General features: G+C 36.1%; 1 protein-coding gene across 2 annotated transcripts; it reads left to right on the forward strand.

The window, feature by feature from the left end:
- The first annotated feature begins 3,944 nt into the window (after window positions 1-3,944).
- On the forward strand, window positions 3,945-9,462 carry LOC104221707 (serine carboxypeptidase-like 13). 2 transcript variants are annotated; one of them, XM_009772826.2, is made up of 14 exons: window positions 3,948-4,228; window positions 4,597-4,742; window positions 5,013-5,089; window positions 5,180-5,302; window positions 5,414-5,516; window positions 6,851-6,888; window positions 6,980-7,078; window positions 7,241-7,330; window positions 7,418-7,546; window positions 7,697-7,768; window positions 7,885-8,012; window positions 8,456-8,569; window positions 8,678-8,723; window positions 9,230-9,462. In XM_009772826.2, exons 1-14 carry the CDS (start codon window positions 4,074-4,076, stop codon window positions 9,311-9,313), a joined length of 1,404 nt encoding a protein of 467 aa, XP_009771128.1. In that variant the 5' UTR covers window positions 3,948-4,073; the 3' UTR covers window positions 9,314-9,462. The 2 variants fall into 2 exon arrangements, with proteins under 2 accessions (XP_009771130.1, XP_009771128.1); XM_009772828.2 differs by lacking the exons at window positions 8,456-8,569; window positions 8,678-8,723; window positions 9,230-9,462 and adding an exon at window positions 8,254-8,344 and having other exon boundaries at window positions 3,945-4,228.
- Window positions 9,463-20,511: the final 11,049 nt, after the last annotated feature.

Below are 20,511 nucleotides of genomic sequence, written 5' to 3' on the forward strand. Positions count from 1 at the left end.
GTAGTGGCAGGGTATTCTATTAAATTTTGCTTCAATTGCCGTGAAAAATAGAACTTCGAATATTGAGTCCCTGAGTGAAAGCCTGAACAACCCAATCATCAACGACCGGCGGCAGATCCATCCATTCCATTTGAAAACGGAACATGAATTCCCTGAGCGTCTCGTTATCCTTATATTTAACTTTAAAAAGGTTCGATTTCCTGGTTTTGACCTTGATGGCACTTGCATGTACTTTTACGAAAGAATTTTCAAGCATAGCAAATGAGTCAATAGAATTAGGGGGTAAGTTGTGATACCATATCATGTCTCCCTTTGACAGGACCTTCCCAAATTATTTCAGTAGAACAGACTCGATCTCATCGTTTTCCAAGTCGTTTCCTTTGATAGCACATGTATAAGAGGTTACATGCTCGTTTGGATCAGTCGTCCCGTTATATTTAGGTATTTCGGGCATACAAAACTTATTGGGGATATGTTTTGGGGCCGCGATTGGAGGAAAAGGTTTTTGCACGAACTTCTTGGCATCTAATCCCTTCAATACCGGGGGGTTCTCCCAGGATTTGATCTACCCTGGAGTTATAGGTTTCGACCTTCTTGTTGTTTGCTTCGATCTTCTTTTTCCCTAATTCTACCCGCTTTGTTAGCTCCTCGAGCATCTTTATTATTTCGCGGTTGGTGCCTGACTCTTGTTCAGTCGACCTTACTACGGCTGATTCTGTTCTGCGGGTGACTTCTCATGGCGAATCAAGTTCGACCCTGCTCGGAGCCTGGCGGCTTTGCAACTGAGCTATCAGCACCTGTTGGGCTTGCAGCATTTCGAAAATCATGCGTAGACCGATCCCGTTTTCTTCAATATTTTGTGTGTTTCGAGCAACCGATCATGCTCCACCATGAACTCTATTTTCAGGGTCGGTATGCAAGTTTATGTCGATGGCCACACGTGAATTTACATCAATCGGCTCTGCGACCCGAATTCCAACGACATCAGTGGGTGGCCCTACGTTACTGAGCACCATGTTGATATTCTCTTCTTGATGACCAGACCCGTTGTCGATATGTTAGGGTGCTAATTGTCAGTTTGCCATTTTTAGCCCGAAATGAAAGATACTTCCAAGAGAAAGTGTAAGGTAGTGTGTTATGTAGGCTTGTACCAAACAACCACTATTATCCTCAGCCCCACGATGGGGCCAAACTGTTTACCCTTGAAATCGGATAGCAATTAAATTATACACGGTTTTAAGGATACGTGATATGAATTGATACAAGAGCGAGAAATTAGATTAACGTAGAAATAAACAATAGAAAGATAGATTCGATCTTCACAACTTGAGCAAATCTTAGCCTTATGAGATTGATTTCCTTTTAGCAAAAAACAATGATATTATGAAAGGCAGAGCCAAAATGAGCTGAAGCTAGAACTAACAATATATTGCTTTTGATCTGTATTACAATTTGTCCATGAATAACTCAGTCCCCTCTATTTACCAGGGAAAACCTACCTTTTTAGGTAGTATATTATAAGAAACAATAATCTTGATTTAGTAGACTATTGGCTCTATTTTTGGCCAATCCCGTAATTTATGCCATAATGATTAGTTAAATGGCGAGAATTACGGATCCCTGTCGGCGGAGTTGGCAGGTCTTTTCTTCGAGGCCGTTAAGAATAGGATCGGTTACGTCCTCGACAAACTCGGGGCAAGTCTGATGATTTCGATGGCTGGCTTCGATATTGCTTTCGAGTCCGATATTTATCATATTCTGATTCAGCTGATTATGTTGGACATTAGATCGAACCCGAACTTCGATATCGAGATCGGTGTTACCGTGACTTTGATTTCTACCCAGATATGGATGTGCCGACTTCGGTCTATTGCTTCAGATGCCCGATCGAGCATCGGGCTCGATTTTACCTGTATACAAATTCAAAAATATAATTTTGTAAATTCGATGATGATATGACTATATTAGTGCCTTGATATTTATGATATCTCCTGAAATCACTATATAATAATTAAGTTGTATTATTAATAGGGTAGTCGTTGCGCAATCCAATAGTTACACAACATATAAATTCAAAACCGTGTTTCATACAATCATGAACCTCCAAAACATCTTTTCCGGCCTTTAATATTTATCGATACTATATTAACAGAGCGAGTAACAAGATAACATTTTTAAAGGGAATCTTGCAAAGTTGCTGTACTATATATCGACTGTCCAATAATCAATCGCGTATTTAGTCAAGTAAGGCAACCACGCGCAATGGCTGCTATGTTTCTAATTAAAGGATTTAATTTACAAGAATTTGAGAAGATAGTTGCTTTCATAGTCATATACAGAGGCTCTCGCTACTATAAATGTTACATTTCTTCTCTTCCACTTTTCTCACCAGTACTCTTTCAAGTAACTTTTCTTATATTCCAAAATGGACTCAGCCGCAGTGAGCTAATGACTAATCACAAGCTCGCCTTCTTTTTTTAGCGTTCTCGAGAATAATAGCATGCCAAAAAGAAAGCGAGCTTGTGAATAGGCACCATGTTACTAGAGTTTGGAGTAGCTCATTCCGAGAAAATAATTCATGTGGGTAGTTCTTAATATGCTAGTTTTTTTATAGTGAGGCTGAGGTAATCCATAATCTACTTCTAGTTTTGCAAATTTCTTGAGCACTGCCCATGAATTCCTTTATAAAAGAATTGTAACTTTGGAATATTCCCTTTTTAAAATATTGCTAGTAATATTTTGTCACTCACCCTATTATATAGTACCAAGATATGCTTCACTCTCGATCTCTCTGTTGTTTTCCTTTGTCTAATGGATGACATATATAAAGTAATTACTGTCCACGGTGAGGAGGCCATATTGCTCCAATCTAAGCCTCCAGAATTTCTGGCCTTGTTCGGAGGGTGGATATCTTAACAGAGTTAATTGCTTAAATGGTCATGAAATTAATCAAATAAAGTCATTATTAAATTTTTTAACCTTCCCAGAAATGGAAAATCAATTTTACGGCACTCGAAAGATGATGTGGCATGCCACTATCACCCGTTAAACTTCTGAATTTTTCAAATGATCATCCAATTTACGAATTTTGCAAGATGTTTTTTTTTCTTAAATAAGCCGTCAATAATATTTACTGGAATAATCTTTCTATTTTTTTTCACCAGGTAAAGCATTCTCCCATTTACCCAAACATATTTTACTCAATAATATTTATGTGATAAGTATTCATAGCAAGCATGATATAGTAACCTAAGGTAGCTACAATCGATGAAATTAACTTAATAATATAAGAATTCTTTACCCTATCAAAACGCTGGAGCAACTTAAATCCAAAAAGAAAAGTACACAAAGAACATGAGTCACGACCACTTTCCATTGTCACTAGAACTTGGAAAGAGACCTACTACCAAACACAAAGACTCGAGATAATGCCCACCTTCTCATTCATTATTTTCTGCTTTATAGATGGACCAATAATTTTAACTCTATCTATCATTGCATTTCCTATGTTAAATAGTACACAGATATAATATTCACCGTAAATTATAATAATACAGAATAAACATTAAACACTGTAACTATAACGATAACAAACAAGAAAATATAAATATCAAGATTTTAGTATGAAAAATCCTTCTCAATATGAGAAAATATAGTTAAGTACTCAAGAGATTACTAACATGACTTAAAAGATAAAATATTACTTTGAGATATATCTCATTATAATACCGCTCACATTCTCTATTTTTTCTGCGAATTATTTTTGTTCTACTTGCTTGATTTTTAAGAAGTGAGTTTATTTATAGCATAAGGATTAAGGGGTTGGCCTCCAAGTAGCATTAAAGAAAGTAGTAAATGTTTTAAAAATAAATATATGTAATTCTTGAAGCAATTGGGGCTGGACCCCAACCATATTTTTATGATAATATATTAGAGTTTAGTAGCAATTATTGATGCACCTGCTACTCCATTAATACTTGCATCTTTAATTCCCTGCTTGGTTTTTCTATTTTCGTTGAAATTAAGTTAGACACACACACATTCTAGTTTTGCTAGCTAGATTCTGTGTCCACATGATGTGCAATATTATTTCACTTGTGTCCATCATCAACTTCTTTTTGCTGTTTTATAGAGTTGTTGTCCTACCACAACATGCTGCTGCTTCTCACTCTACCGTTGAATTTCTTCCTGGATTTGAAGGTCCACTTCCTTTCCATCTTGAGACTGGGTAAGTTCTTTTCCCCTTCTACCCCTACATCCTTAACATTTCTAATTTTTTTCAATTTATTTTATGGAAGGGAGAGATCAGGAAGCGAGACAATGAGAATTGATTAACTAATGCTTTAATTTGTACATATTTAATAAATTTCATAACATAAATACAGTGGTTGAGCAAAAGTTAATGAAGCCATACCCGGGCTTCTAGCTCTGCCCCTAACAGAATGCTCGTTTAATTTATACTAATTAATTATTTTTTACAGATACTGCATCTGCTAATTAAACTGCAAAATCAAACTTAAAACTATTTCGAAACTGATTTAAGTGTATTTGTTTTGATGTCTCTCTAAGATGGTCGTTGGCTAACGTTGCCCGCAGGTATATTGGAGTAGGTGAATATGAAGAAGTGCAGCTCTTTTATTATTTTCTTAAATCAGAATCAGAACCCACAAAAGATCCTATTTTGATTTGGCTCTCAGGAGGACCTGGTTGCTCTTCCTTTACTGCACTTGTTTATCAAATAGGTACTCCCTTTTTTTTGTTTCTTACTACATTCTAACCATGGGCGTTGCAAAGGGTTCATCAGAATTCCCTTCGCGGAAAAAATATATACACGGTCAATTTTTTTTATTATTATACATAACAGATGTTAAATTCCCTTGATACTAATTGTTCTTTTAAAATAATATTTCGATTAAAATAATCACTGCTAAATGTAGTACTCCTTTTTGGTATTTTTACTTTGTGATATCTACTTGGTAATTTCTGCTTCTTCATTCCTTTTGCATATATAGGGCCCTTGTATTTTGAGCCAAACGAGTATAATGGGAGCCTTCCAAAGCTAACATTGAATCCAAACTCATGGACCAAGGTTGGATTTAAAGAAATAGTATATATTTTGTCATTTAATTTGCTAGTGAATTTTAGTGTAAATTTGAAAGGCCACATCTAAAAATGTCAGGTAGCTAACATAATATTCTTGGATCAACCTGTGAATAGTGGCTTCTCTTATGCAACAACTTCAACAACATTCAAGTCTACTGATCTACAAGCATGCCACCATATCTACCAGTTTTTGCGAAAGGTACACATTAGAGTTCTTATGCTACCTACCATACCTATTAATTTGTTTCAAAAAAAGAAATTAAACAAGTAGATAATTATAATATTTGATTGTATTCTTTTTCTTACATAGTGGTTGATTAAGCATCAAGAGTTCATTAGGAATCCAATGTACATTGGTGGAGATTCATATTCTGGCATCACTGTTCCAGTTATCACTCAACTAATATCAAATGGTAAGATATATGTGATGTAAAGTTTCATCATAAAGAATATCTAAGTATTTGATTCCAGAATGTATTTGGGAAAAATGACACAGTATAGCCACTCTCAAAATAATAGCCAAAAAAATGAAAAATATATATACATTTCAATATGTTATATACAAAAAAATATATAAGTATTATACATTTTTGCGGCTACAAAAATAAATAGTTTCGACGGCGGGTTAAAAGTGATCTTTGCCCGTATTTTTTTTCGCCTATTACACTTGGAAGCCTTTGCTGTGACATTATACTTTTATTGCTTTTTGTTTTGGAGCTAGGGATATCAAATTTAGCCCAAAAAAATATAGCCTGCCAAGAGCGGGTTGGATTAAACATATATCCATATGGTATAGAAATGGTAATTTGGTATGCTTAAATGTAATAAACACAAATCTTAAATATTGAGGGTAATAAGTTTTGATATATGGTATAGATAGGTAAAAATCCCAATTCAAAAATAGTCAGATTTACAGGTGGTCATTCAAAAATAGTCACAGTTTCAAAAGTAATCAAATTTTAGCCACTTTTCATGTAAAGATAAATCTGAACGAAAACACTGTTCAAAATCCGGAAAAATACTCCAGCATTATATACTGGAGTTCCAGTATATTATATTGGAACTCCAGTCTAATATTCTGGAGTTCCAGTATAATATACCGATCCAGCATAATCTACTGGAGTTTGGAGCACCGGTGCTCCACTATCCAATATTATACTGTAGTTAGCACAGTATACCGGTCCAGCATAATATGCTGGAAGTTCATACACAGGTGCACCGAACTCCAATATATTATGTTGGACCGATCTCTGTTGCAACAAAATAATGGTTATTTTTCAATGACTTGGCAAACGCTAGCTATCTTTGAATGACCAGTCCGAAAGCAGACTAGATCTTGCTATTTTTACGTCAAAAAGCTTGTAGTGCAAATTGATCCAAACGACAGAAATTCAAAAGTTAGAAAAGTAAGTTTTAGTGATTTGTTTGATATAAAGTAAAAGAAAACCAAAAGTAAGTTTTAATGATTTGTTTGATATAAAATAAAAGAAAACCCTTTTATTATTTTAATTTGGTAATAGAGAAATGAAAATGATTACGAGTTTGGTAGGTTGAGTTACGATACATTAGTCCAAATTGATCTGGCAATTTTTTACCTTAGCAGACTCCGGACGAGCTATGACCCAATCGGTTTGTTAGTTTAATCCACTCAAAATTGACACAATAATCCACTCATTTAACACAATCCAGTTTAATCCACATCCACTTATTCATGCTCACACTAAGGAATAAGTGTGTAAAAATGCAGGAATTGAAGCAGGGCACAAGCCATCGATTAATCTTAAGGTTTGTGGTCTTTTTTGCTTAAGAAGAAATTTCTTTATTATAATTTGCTTTTAGGGAAGTGTCGTTTTGACGGCTAAGTAATTGGTTTTAGGGATATATACTTGGGAATCCTAGCACGTTTCCTCTTCAATATAACTACTGGGTTCCTTATGCTCATGGAATGGGACTTATCTCCGACGAACTTTATCAGGCTACTACTCTTATCCTTTACTTTAAAATTTATCATATCATAAATGCAATTAATTTAGCTTACATGGTACTCTGAAAATGACAAATCAGAATATATATATATATATATATATATATATATATATATATATATATATATATATATATATATATGTTTTAGCAGTTACTGGAGAAAAATTGTAACGGGGAAAATTTACAATATGCTGACCCCAGCAATGTTTTGTGCTATCAACACTACCAAACTTTCGAACAGGTATATATAGTATTATAATTTTGGATTAATTTAACTCATATAGTTTTGCTTTAATATTAACATTCTGGTATATACTACGTATTGCAGTTGATTAGTGGAATCAATAAGCCACACATCCTAGAGCCCTCGTGTGGTTCAGATGCAGAATCTAAAAGGTCATTTCGATTATTTGGAAAAAGAAGATCTCTTTATGAAAATTATTCCACTAAGTGCCGAGTAGGTCCATTCAAACCTATGTTTTTTTTTTGTTTGGTGCTATTTCTACGTTATTGTTTTGAAAAAAGAGACAAATAAAATAAAATAACATGTTGATGAACTAAATATATTGTGTTCTTTAAATGATTTAACCTATGTCCATAATTGTAGGTTGAGGTACACAGGTTGTCTACTTACTGGGCAAATGATCCAAGAGTACAAGAAGCTCTTAATGTTCGTAAGGTACGTCTACAAAATTATTTCATAGTAGCACTTCAGACAAGGATGCTTTCAACAAAAAGACACTAAATTGACGTTACCTCATTGTCTATTTAATTTAACTATGTTTTATACTGCAGGGAGCTATAACAAGATGGACAAGATGTAGGGAAAGTATCGTGAATAAAACTTACACTATTACTTTCCAAGATAGCATACCTTATCATGTGGAACTCAGCAAAAAACTTTATCGATCACTTATATACAGGTTAGATGATTAAACATTTATATTTTACGTGTAGAAAGAGGTGGAATTTGCCCCTGTTATATCCGAAATGGAGCAATTTTAACTTCCGTTAAGCTTTTGGTCTAGCTAATATTAACCTTGCCATTAGAAAAAAAGTGGTGTTCTTGCCATTGATCCCTAATGGAGCTCCAAGTACCTAAGGGTAATTTTAAACTAAAGTCAAAAGTATGGATTATATAAAGTTGAATCTTTTCTCTCGAAGTTTGAACATGCGGAGTCCATCCCTTTTACACGGGAGCTTCGTTAATGGGAAGGGCAAATACGAGACGATTTACTAACGGTAAGGATATGAATAGATCAAAAGTGTAACTAAAGATAAAGTTGAGCAATTTCATATATAGTACTAGGGCAAATTAAATTTGGACATTTTCCACTTTTACATATAGCATTTTTGCTTTAAACAGTGGCGATCATGATATGGGCATTCCATTCCAATCAACTCAATTTTGGATAAAATCTCTAAATTATTCTATTGTGGATGAATGGCGGCCATGGAGTTTTGATGGTCAAGTTGCAGGGTATAGCTTCTCAAATTAAACTTTATTTTTTTGCTTGTGTCGTTAATTTTCATCAGACAGACATGCACATTTAGAAATGTGAAATTTGATTTTCTTGTTCATTTGCAGATATACAAGATCCTATTCCAACCAGATGACATTTGCAACTGTCAAGGCAAGAGTTTAACTTTCAACATTAAAGATTTTTTCCCTCCATGCTCTACAATAAAATTTATTAATGTAGGGTGTGTTTGGTATGAAGGAAAATTTATTATTAGAAAATAAGTGATTTTCTTACTCTCTTTTTTTTCAGTATTTAGTTAGGTAGTAGAAAATATTTTTGAAAAATATATAATTTAGGCAAACACTATATGAGACGAAATGGGTAGGGCGAAGAGGGTGGTAGGTCGGGATTTAGAGGCCGGAGTACCGGAGGCGATATTAAGGGGTGTGGGTGGGGTGGGGTGGGATTAGGATGGGGTGGCGAAGGTTAACAAAGAGTTTTGAAAAATATTTTTCCTCTTTTCAGTAGGGAAGTCATTTTCCTCCGTAAAGAAAATATTTAACCCAACCAAACATAAAAAAAATTGAAAAATGTTTCCTTTCATACCAAACACACCCGTAAAGGACATTTGGAATATAATATTTTGATTCTACCTTGTTAACTTTGTGTTTGGACAGGGAGCAGGACATGTAGCTCCTGAGTACAAGCCTAAAGAGTGCTTTACCATGTTTCAAAGATGGTTGTCTCATGAACCACTTTGAATTACATATCAGAAGCAAGTAATAAGAATGTAAAACCTATTTTTTTAATATTTGAGTCAGTAACCCATTAGATGTTTTAGTTCAGACGACCTTAACGGTCTGGTCATCTAAATAAGTCTTTATTATCAGATTCCAATGATGTTGTTGCACCGTCTGTGACCTCATCGATGCTTGTCTAGTTATTTAGAACCATTAAATAATTGTAAAATTAAAAAATAAATATATTTAATAACTGAGATCTGAATAATTAAAAGTTAGATCTTCGTTAAGTGCAAATAAATGAGGTTTAATTGTCCTGAAAACTATATCAATGTACTTTGCATTTCAGCTGTATATTTATACTCTTCTCGTCTTATATTAACTATTGTGGTTTCTAAAAATAGTTGCCTCAAATTATTTGTCGTTTTAGAAGTTCAAGAGTAAATTAATATTTTTTTTCCTATTCTACCCTTAATATTAATTTTTCTTGAAGACTACAAACACCTTAACTATAAGTAAGTAATAAATGAAGAGAAATTATATTTTAAGACATAAATAAGGGTAAAATGGTCAAAAACCTTTCATATTTATTATTTTCTTAAGAGACGTGTAAAAGAGAAACACGACAAATAATATGTGACGGAAGCTGAGTAAATTAAAATAAGCCATGAATTTCTCTCTTTTCCTACCTCATCATCGCCTTTGATCTTGACTTGTATTAGCGAAGTAAGTAAATGAATGGAGCTGGCGCTGGAGCTGGAGCTTAGTCAGTAAAACTAGGTTGAACTTCTTAAGCCTGACATTTTAGTGTAATAGTTGCACTTTGACTCTCTCTTACTATATACTCCATATAGAGATACATCTTACCAAAAGACTTCTTATATTATTGTTTCTACGTATTTATGTCAAGTGGTGTCATTTAATATCGCATCATCAGATTATATATATTACAAAAGCACGACTAATTTATGTTAAATGTTGAACGATTAAAATATCCCCAAAATATTGATCGACTTTTATAGCCTTAGTTATTGATATAATTTAAGAATATAATTGTAAATCACTTAAGAGTATTGGAATTCGTTTCCGATTTAAACTACACATACTTCAAGCCTACAAAGTTGTTTCTGGATCAAATTCTTTGAGACTTTATCGTTTTGGATTAGTCCTGACAGTCACTATGTTTGGTTTAAAGGATAGTAGCCTACTTCTTCTTGGACAATAAATGTTACGTATAGAAGCCTTCTCTTTTTGGACAACAATATGTTCCTGCCTAATCTTGAACTCCTATCGTCATAAAAATTTTACACAGACAAAGAAGTCAAGAATACCTACATAAAGGAACACTGGACACGTTGCATTGTTGCCTCATTGCTTTGCGACTCGCACGATATCATTCTTTTATGCGTTAATATAATTTTATTTATTATAAGAATTGTCTCTCTAAGCTTAATTCCATATATCTATCTCAACTGAGAATAAGTTATGCCAGCATGCCGTCTTGCTTTTGTTGTATCCTTTCCTTCTTGCTATTTTTAGTTTTTTTTTATTGCTATGCGCATAATAATTAATAATGGTTGTATTTGGGTTATGAGGGCTAGGGTTTTATTGGGGTTTTTTATTTATTATTATGGGTATTTTTCTTTGTATAGTTATGTGGTGCTTTTTGAGCGGGGCAATAAAGGGCTAATTTGTTGGGATTATGGGTGAAAATTTCATGTTCCACGCTTGATTCAATTATAATATCTTTGCTATATTTTTTTGTTGTACGGTTTAATTATAGGTTTTCATCAACTACTGCCGCATGCACGAAACATCAATCCTTCTTGAGGTAATTTAATTTTCTTGTTCACATAAATTCTCTTTTAAAGATTAATTTCACGTATGCATCTTAATGGAGAAAAAAAAAAGCGAGTTGTGTAGTATTCTTATTCTTTTAAAGATAACTAATTTTTATATATGAAAAAATTAATGTGTCCCTGCACTAAATACTGATAAGAAAATATCGAACAATACTCAAGATTTGGGAAAGATACCAATAGTGGTAGTCAAATTTATGTTTCTTTTATTTATTCTTTTGCTTTTTCACTTAATATTTTTTTTAGCATCACCATCATATTTAGTAAACAAAAGATACTTGGTGAAATAAAAATAAATTAAGTTGGAGAGAGTTTAAAGATGAAACACCTATAATAATTACAATTTTGTACAATTTATTTGTAAAACCTGTCACACCCCTTTTCTACCCCTCAAAATAATAATAATATGTGTATGGGCCAAAGAGTTTTTTCAATTAAAGTGACAAAATTTGAATAGGGATTATTTTATTGTTCAGAGTCGCCACTTAGAATTGATTTTTTCGGTGTTCCAAGTCACCATTTATTTGGATCCCTAGTCAAAGGAAGGTTTGACTCTATTTTAATCGGTCCGCGAAAACAAAGTTCGGGTAAGGAATTCTGTTGACCGGGGAGAAGGTATAAGGCATTCCCCGAGTCCCGTGGTTCTAGCACGGTCGCTTTATTCATTTAAACTTGGCTTGAATTAATTTTGGACAAACTGTGATTTATATTATTTTCATGTTTTACCTATCCTCTTTTATCTCTTGATTATTAGAAAAAATTAAAGAATATTTTTTAATAATAAGATGTCATAACCACACTACGCAAGTGAATGCGTGATCGGCGAAATTTATTATTTAGTCATAACGGCGCTACGCAAGCGAATCCGCAGTCATGACAGACGATTGTTAGCACGTTATTTACTTTTGAAAAATTGTTGCAATTGTGTTGGAAGAAACATTAACCCTCTTTTTCAGAAAATTTATTAAATGTCACTGCCACGCTACGCAAGCGAATCCGTGATTATGACAAAAGATTTATAAATTAATTAAAACTATTGAATATGACATGAAATTGATGAATTAACTTATTAAAAGTTAAGCGTCACGCTACACAAGTGAGTCCGTGAAGTTAAAGCGCACCTACTATTTGCCTAACGTTTAAATTAATTAAAGGGAAACTAGTTAATTAAAATAGTAGAAAAATTTGATATTACTATTATTTTTTCGAGCTTTATAGTTGGGAAAAATTATGCAAATAAATGTAGGACCAACTTTATCTATTTCAAAAGAAATGAGCCAACTTCTTGTTAAAAAAAATGGGCCAACTTGTATGGAGTTTTTGGGCTGCTGGAATTTATTATTAAAATGGGCCAAGAAATGAATTTCAATTGGCCCAATGCTATATAGAAGAAAAGGGGTAATTTTGTTGTTTAAAGGTAAATGGGCCAACTTTTATCTTTGATTCAATAAGGCCCAAAGTTGATACAATCTTAGCTCTTTACTTAGTTTGAGTTCATGACCATTAACTACATAGTCACAATTGTATAAACGCCCACTTTACAAAAATAGGCATTTTTGCAAATCCGGCAAAATGGCCAGATTCACAAAGATATTATCACAGCATTCCTAGAAGCATATGTTGGCAGTGAAATTTTAGCAACTAAAACGAACTCATGCTATGTGTTATACACCTAAAGTCATTCATGGCATACTTAGCATTGTTACTCGGATATAATAGCTTGAAAACATGCTTAAAAAAATCCATAAACGACTTACATATCTCATTCAAAAACTTACAACTCAATATTCAAGTATTATGAAGGACTATATTCACATTATCACGTGCTTGATACATAACAATAACATACAAGCTCTTTTGTTGTCAAACTATTCATCACATCAAACACATTTAAATGGTGCAGCATGTTCAAGTTGTTCTCATTGCTGAAAATACGTACATTACGAGTCTTAAAGGATTACCTGGTAGCAAAAGAATAAACAGTAGTTCAGCAACTAAAGCAGCATAAAAATAGCAGCAAAACAGCAGCAAAACTAGCAGCAAATCCGTGTTAAAACAACCCGAAAACTTAGAGAGGGAACCCATAAATGAACTCTAAAGAGGACTTATACTTTTTTAAAAGTTTGCACTCTAAGATTCACTCCCAAAACTCACCATTTCAGCTTACTTTTCATGTGTTCAACTGCTGAATTTTTTTTTTATTTTTGTGACAAAGCAATTAAAAAAAAATAACCCATGGAAGTGTGATGGAGTCCCCTCTATATATCAAAACAACCAGCTATTTCAAAAAATTAAAAATAATCTGTTTGACATATTTTTCTACAAAATTTGTGCTTAAATTCAAAAAACAAGACTTTCTAGTTCAAATCTTGTCAAGGATTTCAAACAAAATCTGCTCTCCACTATTCAAAGATAGACTTTATTCAAATAATGTCCAAAGGTCTACATTTTCTTACCAAACAATTTGACTTTTGAGTGTTGTACTCAAAGAGTCTTGAAGCAGTAAACAAACAACCAAACAAGTACCATATACTCTTAAGTATTTTTCATTACCTCACTTTTATCAATACAAAACTATTTTACTACTTCAACAAGTGCAAAAACAGAAAATTTAACATTTCAAACTTCAAAAACTAATGCTAAAATAATTAATAATAGACAAAAATAAAATCTGAAAAATAAAAATAAAAATAAAAAAATCAGCCATGAAAAAGAATAGTATTTTACCATTTTACACATCAAAAGGCCGAAAAATGGTGGTATGCCAAAGAGGGTGTTCCGGGAGGTCGCTGGAATTAGGCCGGATTTTGGTCGCCGGATTTTTGGGGTAGAATTGACATAAATAGCTAGGTCTTGAGGAGCTCTATCCATTGATGTAGGTATTTTGGGGTGGTAGTGGTTGGAGCTTCAAGAATTTGGGCAAAAAAGTGACGGGAAAGTTTCCTAGATCTAAGATTCAAGGAGTTTGAGGGATTTTTTTAGGATTCGGTTTGGAGATATGGAAAGAGAAAGTTGTGGAGATTACGTGGTGTGAATTTGGAGGTGTTTGGAGGTGGTCCGCCGGCGGCGGCGATTTCCGGCAGGCGGCGGTGGGCGGAGTTGGGGCGGCGTAGAGAGAGTAAAGAGAGAGAGAAGAGAGAAGAAGGAGAGGGAAAGAAGAGAGAGGAAATAAGGGGGAAATGGGGAAAATTTTTGGGGATTTTAGGCTTTAAATACCTAGGATGAAGATCAAACTAGGACCGTTGGATTAAATCAAGATGGGTGGATGAGATTGAATCTTGTCACTTAACCAAAACGACGTATTTTCAAGAAAAACTACATCGTTTTAAGCTCTTCTTGGAAGCCCCCTTTTGGACCGGGTTTGGGCTCTTTGGGCTCAAATTTTGGGCCAATTTTGGCACAATTTTAATTAAATTACACTAGCCCAAACCCCACCCCATTTACCAAACCATTACTCAACTCTTAAAACCTATACATACACAAATAAGAACAAACACACACACACACACATATTATATATATAAGGCGAAAATTAGGCATTTATAGCTGTCCCTCTTTGCTCGAGAACATGAAGAGTTTTCGTGCAAAGACAAATAAATGCCATGGATAATTTTTTGCTCACATTCACTCTATTGGAAGCATTTTGAAAAAGGTGGTGACCGAACCTTGCTTCTGAGGTTGCCTACATATCCTTGGTTATAAAGGAATCATGTCAGTGTAGTTCTGGGAAAATTTGGTAGGTGGGACTACCAGACACTGGAGTTAAGACTGTTGTTGCTGCTGCAGTTGCTGTTACTCTTACCGTTACTGCTTCTTACATTAAAAGAAAAAGAGAAGAGCACTACATTTGTCTGCAAACTAAGAGCACAAAAATTCCTATCCACCTGTCTTCTAGAGTCAAATCTTGATTCTTGACCTTCTCGCTTGTGTTGACCTTAGATTGGATCTTAATTCTTTTGAAGAAAAGATTATGACTCAATCTCGATGGCTTTCTTTCTGGATCAGAATTTGAGAAGATGAATCTTGAGAAGCTGGGCTGCTGACACATTATCAAAGCTAAACTCCGACTATCTTTTGATCGAAGGATTTCTTTCTTCTGATGAGAAACTGAAACTGCAAGCTTTAATCGTCACTTGTGCTATACGGCAGAGCCTGCAAAGCTACCAAAGACAAACAAAAACGAACAAAATTTTTCTGCCCCAGTCTGGCACTAAGAAAATTCTGTGAGTTATTAGAGAAATCTGTAAATTATCTAATTTATTGAAAAGGCATATAGAAACAGTAGTATAAACTAGCTTAAAGAGATAAAATTTGGTAACGAAGGATAGTTTAACCAGGGATCGGTACCTTGTGCAACTGAAAGGAAATGTAATCATAGGTTGGTACCCTCTCTTACTGGAAGGAAATAGAATCGGGTGTTAGCACCATGTATTATCGATAAAGTGTTGAATCCCTATAAGCGAAACGGTTCGATCTGAGTTAAACTGTATTTAAACAACCTGAGCGAAGATTACTTCTACCCGGAACTACGAACTAGATCCCCTTAGGCAAAACGGTTCTACCTGGGTTAAGCTACGTAAAACACCCTGAGCGAAGAGTACTTCTTCCTGGAAACTATGAGCTGAATCCCCATAGGAGAAATGGTTCTATCTGGGTTAAGCTACGTAACACACCCTGAGTGAAGAGTACTTTTACCCGAAAACTATGAGTTGGATCCCCCTAGGCGAAACGGTTCTACCTGAGTTAAGCTTCAGAAAACACCCTGAGCGAAGAGTACTTCTACCCGAAAACTATGAGCTGAATCCCATAGGAGAAATGGTTCTACCTAGGTTAAGCTACGTAAAACACCCTGAGTGAAGAGTACTTCTACCCGGAAACTATGAGCTGGATCCCCCTAGGCGAAACGATTCTACCTGAGTTAAGCTTCAGAAAACACCCTGAGTGAAGAGTACTTCTACCCGGAAACTATGAGCTGAATCCCCATAGGAGAAATGGTTCTACCTGGGTTAAGCTACGTAAAACACCCTGAGTGAAGAGTACTTCTACCCGGAAACTATGAGGTGGATCCCCCTAGGCGAAACGGTTCTACCTGAGTTAAGCTTCAGAAAACACCCTGAGTGAAGAGTACTTCTACCCGGAAACTATGAGCTGGATCCCCTTAGGCGAAATGGTTCTACCTGAGTTAAGCTTCAGAAATAGGAGGTGTGAACAATAGTGATGCATGCTGAAAATAAAAGAAAAATGGAGATTTTAAGGATCTTACGTTTGGTGACATTCGTTCACTTAGGACCGACATTTTGCACTCCTTTGTTCCTGCTTTAAACAAAGAAAAACTTGTGAGTTTTTAAAGTGGTGGTTGGTTTGTGGCCTTGATGCCCTGAGTAGCTTGATTCACGACCACTATTGTCGAAGAACCGATTCTGTCAGCGTGGTACCGAGATGTTATGCCACTCTGTATCATTTTCTAGAGGCCTTGGCTTCACAATATTGCCCCCAACTATTTCATACCCAGATGTGCATGGTACCGCTACCCTTGTCTCTAAGGCAATGCATTTTTCTCTAAAATCAAACTCAGTTGTCTTACCCCAGTATTAGTTTGTGTCCGTAGTGCTCATCAACTTTTCTCATAAAGCAGGTCTTGCTTAGGCGACCTTTTTAGATCTTTTTTAGACACTTTGTTTGTCTTATCGAATGAGATCAGAGATGGATTCGTGCCTTCGTCAATGCCATATATGCCCCAAATTGTGCTCGACATTATGGGGAAGCTGTAGCCAGTTTTGTAGCCCTTTCTTTACTTCGATTTTGATGCAGGATTAGACCGAAGGGGACTCAAAGAAAAATTATGGGTAAAAATAGAATAATAATTGGAAGCGAAAAAGAACTGTGCTTAAACAAAAGGTGTCCCTTTCGAGAAAAGGAATAAGGAGACTTATCTGGAGGTATGTGACGACTTTAATGAATCATGACATGCATTTTCAACTGGATGCCTGATCTGTCTGAGCTGTCTAATTCTCAAAATCCGCCGCAAATGTTCATCTTGAATTTGTCTTGGTTGTGCTCATGCCGGAGAATCAAAGACCCTTATTCGGCTAGTAGCGCCCATTGCAGGTTTTCGCTAACTAACCTCTCTCATTTATCTACTAATTGTCACCTTATGGTGCCCATCTGGGTTTTCACCAATAAGACTCTCTCATTTCTCTGCTCACTATCGCCTTACAGTGCCCGTACGGGTTTTCACTGATAAGACTCTCTCATTTCTTTTTTTTGACTAAGATACTGTGTGAGGGAGGTTATCCAATGCCTTTGGCATGGGGACTTCAATCATTCTTAAAAAACATCGAACAGAAGTTCTTGAAAGATAAAAAGGCAAAATGAACCTTGAACTGAATTACAACTTTTGGAATCATTTTTACAGAAAAAAACGTGAAATAAAACAAACTTTTGCCCCAGTTTTGGAGTATTGGGAATATGGATTTTCTGTTCTGATGGGACCGAACCCAGGGTAAGGCTGCCTACGTATCCTTTCGGAATCAGGTCGGACGTAGTTCAATGACTCAGAGATTTGTTGTTGTTGATTTTTTTTTACAAGTACACAATTTCCAAGAAGTGAGAAACAAGGAAGACAAATACGGCTCAAAAGGATTAACAAAAAGGGTGACACCTATTTGGAATAGCGAGCAAATGATAGCCTTCGCCACTTCAATCTGAGAAAATCAATGCGTGAAAATTCTACAATGGGTATATATCAGACATAATATCTTTTGACTGCATCTGCGTTAATAGTCATGTCTGGTACCCGTCCTTCTTCATCTACCAAGTGCAAGGCCCCTTTTGGTAACACTTTCTTGATGATGTAGGGTCCTTGCCAAATTGGGGCGAACTTTCCTTTAGCTTCTACCTGGTGCGGAAGGATGCGTTTCAAAATCAGTTGGCCTACCTCAAACTGCCTTGGGCGCACTTTCTTATTGTAAGCGCGTGCCATTCTTTGTTGGTATAACTGGCCGAAACACATTGTTGCTAGCCGTTTTTCATCGATCAACATCAGTTGTTCTAATCGGGTCTGGACCCACTCAGTGTCTTCAATCTCTGATTCCACAATAATTCGGAGAGAGGGAATTTCGACTTCAGCGGGTATTACAGCTTTAGTTCCGTATACAAGCAGATACGGAGTTGCGCCAACAGATATGCGAACAGTCGTACGGTATCCCAAAAGAGCAAAAGGCAACTTTTTATGTCATTGCCTGGAACCTTGGATCATCTTCCTAAGAATCTTTTTGATGTTCTTATTTACCGTTTCGACTGCTCCATTGGCTTTTGGTCGGTAAGGGGTAGAATGGCGATGCATGATTTTAAATTGTTCGCATACCTCCTTCATCAAATGACTATTTAGATTGGCTGCATTGTCAGTGATAATGGTCTTTGGGATACCAAAGCGACAAATGATGTTGGAGTGAACAAAGTCTACCACTGCTTTCTTGGTGACTGCTTTGAAAGTGATGGCTTCCACCCACTTGGTGAAGTAATCAATTGCAACCAAAATGAATCTATGCCCATTTGAAGCCTTTGGCTCGACCGACCCAATAACATCCATTCCCCAAGCAACGAAAGGCCAAGGAGAGGACATGGGATGCAACTCCAAAAGAGGCGAGTGAATCAGGTCACCATGAATCTGGCACTGGTGACATTTGCGAACAAATCTGAAGCAATCTCGCTCCATGGTAAGCCAGTAATACCCTGCCCGTAGAATCTTCTTCGCCAAAACATATCCATTCATGTGAGGTCCGCATACCCCTGAATGCACTTCACTCATGATCAGCTCTGCTCCTGTAGCATCTATGCATCTCAACAAGTTTAAATCTGGGGTCCTCTTGTACAGAATTTCCCCATTCAGGAAGAAACCACTAGCGAGTCGCCTTATAGTTCTTTTTTGATCTCCTTTGGTATGCTCTAGATATTCTCTTATTTTCAGGAATCGTTTTATGTCATGATACCATGGTTCACCATCTAGTTCTGTCTCGATTGTATTATAGTAACCGTGTTGATTCCGAACTTGGATTTCTAGTGGATCAATATGAGTGTTGCCTGGATAAGGGAGCATCAAGGCTAGAGTAGCCAAAGCATCGGCTAGCTAGTTGTGAAACCGGGGAATGTACCTGAACTCGATAGATTTGAATCTTTTGCTCAAGTCTCGCACACATTGTCTGTATGGAATAAGTTTGATGTCTCGAGTCTCCCATTTGCCTTGGGCTTGCCTGATAAGCAAGTCAGAATCTCCCATAACTAATAGTTCACGCACATCCAGATCGATGGTCATTTTCAAACCCATGATACAAGCTTCATATTCTGTCGTATTATTAGTACAGAATAACCGAAGTCGGTCCATCGCAGGGTAATGGTGTCCAATAGGTGAGATAAGGATTGCCCCGATCCCAACTCCTTTGATATTGACAGCCCCATCAAAATACATTTTCCATACAGGGTGATCGTTTGGAACCACTTCCTCTATCGAATTGACCTCTTCGTTTGGGAAGTATGTGCTAAGTGGCATGTACTCATTATCAACTAGATTCTCTGCCAAATGATCTGCCAAAGCCTGTGCTTTCATCGCGGTGCGAGTGACATAGACGATGTCAAACTCTGTGAGCAGGATTTGCCATTTTGCGAGCCTGCCAGTGGGCATTGGCTTTTGGAAGATGTACTTCAAGGGATCCATTCTGGATATGAGGTAAGTAGTGTAGGCCAAAAGATAATGTCTCAACTTTTGAGCGACCCAAGTCAAGGCACAACATGTCCTTTCTAAAAGGGTATACTTAATCTCATAATCGGTGAACTTCTTGCTCAAATAATATATTGCATGTTCCTTTCTTCCTGTTGCGTCATGTTGCCCCAGAACGCATCCAAAGGAATTATCCTTCACTGATAGATATAAAAACAAAGGCCTACCAAGTTCAGGTGGGACTAGTACAGGGGGTTTTGATAGATAATCTTTGATCCTGTCAAAAGCCTTTTGGCAATCATCTGTCCATCTGACAGCAGCATCCTTTTTCAACAACTTAAAGATGGGCTCGCACGTGGTTGTGAGCTGAGCAATGAACCTACTGATGTAGTTCAACCTCCCGAGCAAACTCATGACCTCTTTTTTGTTCTTCGGGGGTGGCATATCTCGAATGGACTTTATCTTAGATGGATCCAATTCGATGCCTCTCTGGCTGACTATAAAACCGAGGAGTTTCCCAGATGGGACCCCAAATGCACACTTGGCTGGATTAAGCTTAAGGTCATACCTACGAAGCCGTTCGAAGAACTTTTTCAAATCACACACGTGATCGGCTTATGTCTTTGATTTTATGATGACATCAT

Source organism: Nicotiana sylvestris, chromosome 10 (assembly GCF_000393655.2).
Source record: "Nicotiana sylvestris chromosome 10, ASM39365v2, whole genome shotgun sequence".
NCBI classification, from domain to species: Eukaryota; Viridiplantae; Streptophyta; class Magnoliopsida; order Solanales; family Solanaceae; genus Nicotiana; species Nicotiana sylvestris.

Excerpts from the sequence above, each read along its gene's own strand:
- LOC104221707 (XM_009772826.2), top strand. The coding sequence starts at position 4,074 with ATGATGTGCAATATTATTTCACTTGTGTCCATCATCAACTTCTTTTTG. Across the intron at positions 4,229-4,596 it reads CCTTTCCATCTTGAGACTGG|GTATATTGGAGTAGGTGAAT; the intron begins GTAAGTTCTTTT and ends CGTTGCCCGCAG. Across the intron at positions 5,303-5,413 it reads TCTACCAGTTTTTGCGAAAG|TGGTTGATTAAGCATCAAGA; the intron begins GTACACATTAGA and ends TTTCTTACATAG.